We start from the raw sequence: 6,274 nt of genomic DNA, 5'->3' as shown, positions 1-6,274 counted from the left end.
CTCTTGAAGAAAAATCTTGCTAACACTTTATGAGTTTTGTTTGCTTTCCCTTCATTTTCTCAAGCAAAATGGCGGATTTGGGACAATGGGACTGAACGGGGGTTCGGACTGTTTGTTGTGTTTTTTACCTCCATGTCTCGAAAAGGGACCGATCTCATTTTTGCACCTGATTTTAGAAAAGCCTTCATGCCTGAGAACAATGGCCAGACCACAAGGCCTTTTCTTGCTGGAACTAGGTGAGGTCGAACCTAAAGTCTTGTCTGTCTCCTTAGTGGTCTCTACTGCCTTTTTGGGTATTTTTCTGCTCAACTTTTTGCTTGCCATGAAGGAATGCCACTGTAACTGAATCTTCTGGTTCCCACTTTTCCTTGCCTGCCTCCATGCACTGTGTGGGGATGGGTCATGTGTGGGAGTCAAGGCCAAGGACTTTCCAAGACCACGTGGTGCCTAGATGACATGCGATGCCCAGCTGAATGTCACTTTGCCTCAGTGTTTTTCTGAATTTAGCTCCTCTGGCCTGGATTGATCCCATTTCTCCCAAAGCACTGATGCCAGGACCTCAGCCACCCTCAGTTTCTTTAGTCCCTGGCACCATGAGAGGATGATTCAGCCCCTCAGCTCTGAAGTACCTTGTGGAGGTGCCCTCTCCCCTCTCTCTCTCACTCTCTGCTGACTCCAAAAGGTGCTGAGTCGCACAAGACTCCTGACATAGACACTTCTGTTGCCTGGAAGGCCCCTAGTATGCAGTCCTAGCACTGGAGCATCACTGGCTCCAGTGGAAACGGGTTTTCAGCTGTCGCCGTGGCTTCGTGCCTAACCTGGCTGTGGAACCAGGCAGTCTTGCTGCCCTTTCGCCACCCAGATGCCTCAGCTCTCTGTCAGAGCTCGCTGCTCCCACAGCGGGCTATCCACGTGCCCCTTCCCTGGTCTGTCCGGGATGGGGGACAACCCCCTAAAGGCTGCTTTAAGTGAAGCAGAAAGGAAAAACAGCCATAACCAGAAATGCATGTTAAGCAGGATCCGTGTCGTGACACCAAGAGATAACTTAATCTCCCACAGCACTCCTCAATCAAGACAAGGACACCTTCAGGAGCAGCTTTGGGACTGCTGTTACAGTTGGTGACCAAACTTATTTTTCTTTCTTTCTTTTGGCAAAGTATTGTTGGTTAAAAGTTTCTGTTTTGTCAAACCCATGTTCATGCTCTTGCATCATGCGTTAGTCCTGCTTCCCTGCCAGCCCTGCCAGGATCCCCGTGACAGGGTTGTCAGGCCCCTTTCAAGTAGCAGAGACACTTTATAGCATGTCACAAAAAAAGTTTCCCTTTCTTCAACCTGAATCAAAAGCTTTTTCTCACTTGGAAGAAAGCTGTTTCATTTATTTGGAAGAGACTTTGTGTTTCTGTTTCAAGGAGGGGCAGAAGCAGAAGCAAATTAACAAAAAAACAACGGTGTGTTACAAAGACCTGCAGAGCAGACCTCCTTCACAAGTGTCCTTGAGATGCCCACTGGGATGTCCTGTTCAGCCTGCTTGATCCCACAGAGGACCCGCCAGTACCTCTGGGCACCCCGTGTCTCCCAGCCTGCCACCTGGCATCATCCCTCCAGGAGATCTGGCACCGATTCCAACCAGACTGTCATTTCCAGGTCAGTCTCCGCATTTCTGCTGACCACGTTGCCTCCATCATGAGATCATGTCTTTCCAGAGAAATCCCACTAATGCCTTCATTCTGCGAGTCTGGTATATATAGGGGGAGCTTCCCTGGAGCGGCACTGCGCAGTCCAGCCAAGGCATCGCTGTCTCCCCAGCAGCTGCACTGCCCCCACCGCTCCCCCCTTGCAGCCACAGGTCGCACCAGCAGCAAGCATGGACATTACCATCCAGCACCCCTGGTTCAAGCGTGCTCTGGGACCCCTCATTCCAAGCCGTTTATTCGACCAGTTTTTCGGAGAGGGTCTCCTCGAGTATGACCTCCTGCCTTTGTTCTCTTCCACTATCAGCCCCTATTACAGGCAGTCCCTCTTCCGCAGCGTGCTGGAGTCAGGCATTTCAGAGGTAAGGGCCCTTCGGCTTCCTCTCCTTTTCCTTCCTCTCCCTCCTTACGCCTCCGCCTGCTGCTCCCCACCCGCGGCTCGCCAGCTGTAGCCCTGTGCTGGGGTGCAAGGGGGCGAGGAGGACCTCTGGCCCACCACCAACCACAGCCCGCCCGCCTCTTCTTGGGCATGGAAGGGAAACCCTTGCTGGGGAGAAGGTTTCCCTTCAAGAAACGGAAACCATTTTGGCTCCTGACAGTTGTTTCCGACATGTAAAAGGCTGCTTTTGCTGCCCTCCTGCCCGCCAGCTGTATGGTGAGGGAAGAGCTAGGCTGCTCCCAGAGTAAGTGCCCACGAGGGCTGCTCAGCGTGGGAGAGGACCCTGGCGAGCAGGAGCTTCCTCCAGCCCCCTCCTCCGCCTCCCTCCTCCGCCTCAGGAGCTCAGTGTTTTTTGCAAGCCCACGCTGGAAGACCCAGGAGCAATTCTCCGAAGGCATTGCATAGGAGGAGTGCGTAGCCATGGGGGCTGTGGTCCAAAGCTCAGGAACTGCTGCTTTCTCTAGCCCTCTTTTACTGGTTTCCTCCCAGAGCTAAGACCACAAAGAAACCATAAATTTCTGAAAGGATGAAACGTGTGCTATCAGAGAATATTACGCTGATTTCCATCCTCTCTCGCTGCTGAGTACAAACACCCGGTGCATCTGGCAGATCGCTGAATGCAAAGGGGTCCCTGGCACAAGAATAGTGGTGGGAAGCGACACCTCTCCCCAGAGCAGTTGCAATGGTGCAGATGCCTACCGCGGCCTCCCACTGCCCCTGGGTCCCCGTGATGGGAAGAAGACCCCCGCTGAGGCCCATAGGCACAGAAGGAGAAACAGTGCCTCTGCCAGACCACCCCGTCTCCGGCTTTTAAGCTGCCGCAGTGCTGGTGCTGCCTCCACGCTTAGAGCTTGGGTCTTACTGTCTAATAATATTTGTTTCAGGTGAGGTCTGACCGGGACAAGTTTACAATCATGCTGGATGTAAAACACTTCTCTCCCGAAGACCTGAGTGTGAAGATTATCGATGACTTTGTGGAAATCCATGGCAAGCACAGTGAAAGACAGGTAAGTGGAAGTGACGGTGATGGTGGGGCAGCTGGGGAGTTGAGCTCCATTTTCTTTCTTTCCAACGGTCGTCAGTGGAAGGAAAAAAAAAAAAAAGAGAATATAACAGAAGAAGGAGTTATCGATTGTCATTACTGGCATGGCCTGTTCCCATAGAGCCACAACCTGGTATCTGACAATAATTAGCTAATTCACTCCTCTTTTGTTTATCTTCAATCATCATCTTCCATAACCGTCAGATGATGATGTCCATTGTTCACTAATAGCACTGGACCAGACAAAGAACATCATCTGGTGCTGCCAAAGCATGGCTGAGTTTTCATAAGCCAGAATCATTAGTGAAAACAAAGTTTTCATATGCTGATCCAGGAGAGAAAATCAAGAGCAAACAAAACAAAAACAACTGAATGCCTCAGGCTTGGAAACTTTTAACACGTATATCATGGAAATATGTGTGGAGGTCAAAAAGTGAATTATACCAGCAGGGGTTTAATTCTTCTCATACACTTTTTTGGCCAGACAAAGCTCTAGTGTGGAAAGAGTATGTATTTTTTAATATAGTTATTTTTTTCCAGAAGAAGAGAGCAGCTGTTTTCGTGGCTGATTTAAAAAAAAATACAATTTCTCAATCTTTTGGCCAGAAAAAAGAGGGCCAAGGTTGTGTACTTTGGCTGACACAGCGTTGCTGCCTACCAAGGAAATATATGGGCGCACATACATGCATTGCTTTTAGCTTTGCAACACCACAGACTCTCTCTCCAACCATCCTTTGCAATCGGAGGCCACAGCAGGACCCCTGTCCAAAGAAGATCCCAACCTATAATATGGCCAGAATCACATCTCGCCACTCTGCTCAGCTCTTGCAGCTTCAGGGGCATCACGGGGGGGACACCTACCCCTGCAAACCTGTAAAATAGAACAAAAAGCAGAGATGTGTCTGGTGATACTGGCAGTACAGTGTCACCCTCCTCTGCTGGAGCCGTGGGGTCGAGTGGAGGGAGGCACGGCATGCTGCTGGGGCGTTTCTGACGGGCCTTCCTCTCTTTTCCGCCCTGCCTCTCAGGACGACCACGGCTACATCTCCCGCGAATTTCACCGCCGGTACCGCCTGCCTGCCAACGTGGACCAGGCTGCCATCACCTGCTCCCTGTCCAACGACGGCATGCTGACCTTCTCGGGCCCCAAGGTCCCCTCCAACATGGACGCCAGCCACAGCGAGAGGCCCATCCCCGTGTCCCGGGAGGAGAAGCCCACCTCCGCACCTTCTTCCTAAACCCGCCTGCCACTGCGCTACACAGGCTGCCACCGTCTGCAGGTCTCATTCCCAGAGCCATTGCGTAGATACCAGTGAATATCTAGAGGGGTTTATTTTGTTGGTTCCCCCCCACCCCAATTACTTTGTTTCTTTTTTTTTCCCCCCTTTCCCTTGGATGGGACGAGGGGCTGGGTGAGCGGCTGGTAGACTTTGAAGATTAAATCTGCAAGCTGTGCTGTGGGGTTGGCATGCATGGCACGTTCTGCCACGCTGTTGTACTTGCTGAAAGGGTCTTTGTCCGGTGCTGTAGTCCATAACCAACATCAGGTAGGAAAAAGTGCACAAGTAACACTGGCTCCTGGTGCACCAAGTCTTGAGGCGAGGCTTGGAGCAGGGGAAAAGCCCTGCAGACTTGCTCTACCCCATGCAGAGTTAAACGGGTTACCCTTAAAAAAAAGCAACAGAGCCAAGCCCCACATCTGAGATCCTGTGTACATGCGATGAACATGCCACAAGTTCGTTGCAACCGCAGGAGAAATATTAACATCTTACCTTCGGGGGTTGCAACGTACGTTTTCTTTCAGCAAAGTGTTTAAGTGTATCTGTTCACACCACTACCCTGTCATTTCCCTTAGGGACAACTGACACAAGGACAAGCATGTCTCTCCACTGTCTTAGTAGGCCCTCGGGGGAGAGAGGGGGGCTCACCGCTGTGCAGAGGCTTCACGTCCCCAGCCAGCTCTCCCCAGCCTGTGTGTAACACACTGTCTCTCTTGCTCCCACTGTAATTCTAGGGTAGCTCCACCTCTTTCACTGGTATCTGGCACTCAACCTGAGAATGCGGTCAGTGGCGGTCAATAAAGAGATATAGGAAACACGCAATCGGCTTTGGGGGTTTCATTTGTTCCTTTCTAAGGCTTTTGAAGTTGAAAGGTTAGCGCGGTACCTAACACTGTGCAGAGGATGTGATTTCCACTGCTGGAAGTACATTTTGTGGTAATTACTTGCCCTTTCTTTCATGTTCCTGTTATCCTTCGTGCAAGCAAAACAAAAAGATCAAAAAAAGAACAAAATTCAACAGCCCGGCAACTATGCCATTTCTTAAGATCATTGCGTCAGTAAAGACGGCAATGCAGACCCCGTTTGTGTAATGCTATGTGAAGGATTTAATCTGAAATGAATGATTAAAGCTGTTTGATGGCAGAGCGGGTAGAGCATAGGTACTAGCTCTCCCTGCAGTTGACACTTATAAATCCATGGCTCCCAAGCCTGCACAGATGTAACTGCTCAAGACCTAAGGTTTCAGCACTCATGCTTGACTCAAATAGCTTCCCACACAGATGGAAGTCTGGGGCATTTAGGAAAAGCATAGCATCGCTGATAACCCTGCATCCCCATAAGTAAAATCAGCTTGGACAGTAAGCACTTTTCCTCTTGGTAGATGTCTTCACATCCAAGACTTGCAATGTGAGGTGGAACTTCTGAGGTCCACCTTGGTTCCTAAGTAGAGAAGATCACTGTTTCCCTGGGAGCAGACACAAGTTTGCCTCAATCAAAATGTCTCCATGTGCTCCTGGATCATGCCTACAAAACAAGGCAGGGCGACAACAAATCAAGAGCATCCTTCCAAGGAAAGACCACAGGTCCATGCCCTCACTGAGAGGTGAGGACAGCTGGAGAAAGAGTGTTTGCTCTGCTCGACAAAAATATGAGCCCACCAGCCTCCACCCATTTGCTGCCAAGTAGCTGTGGAAAAGAGAGAAAATATACGCAGGGGTTTTTTTTCTCATGGTGCAGATTTAAATATTAATATGAGCCATAAACACAGAAACTCTGGGTCTATTTCAGATTAAAAAGCACTTTCTTCTGCCACATCTAGGCC

At 50.2% G+C, this 6,274-nt stretch overlaps 1 protein-coding gene across 1 annotated transcript; it reads left to right on the top strand.

Moving 5' to 3' along the window:
* Nucleotides 1-1,735: 1,735 nt before the first annotated feature.
* On the top strand, nucleotides 1,736-4,600 carry CRYAA (crystallin alpha A). The gene is made up of 3 exons (XM_009976523.2): nucleotides 1,736-2,053; nucleotides 3,015-3,137; nucleotides 4,201-4,600. Exons 1-3 carry the CDS (start codon nucleotides 1,865-1,867, stop codon nucleotides 4,408-4,410), a joined length of 522 nt encoding a protein of 173 aa, XP_009974825.2. The 5' UTR covers nucleotides 1,736-1,864; the 3' UTR covers nucleotides 4,411-4,600.
* The last annotated feature ends 1,674 nt before the right edge of the window (nucleotides 4,601-6,274 follow it).

This window comes from Tyto alba, unplaced genomic scaffold, assembly GCF_018691265.1.
Source record: "Tyto alba isolate M040663 unplaced genomic scaffold, T.alba_DEE_v4.0 Super-Scaffold_14, whole genome shotgun sequence".
NCBI classification, from domain to species: Eukaryota; Metazoa; Chordata; class Aves; order Strigiformes; family Tytonidae; genus Tyto; species Tyto alba.
The sequence above is the reverse complement of the archived record's forward strand: the minus strand, read 5'-3'. Positions and strand labels throughout refer to the sequence as shown.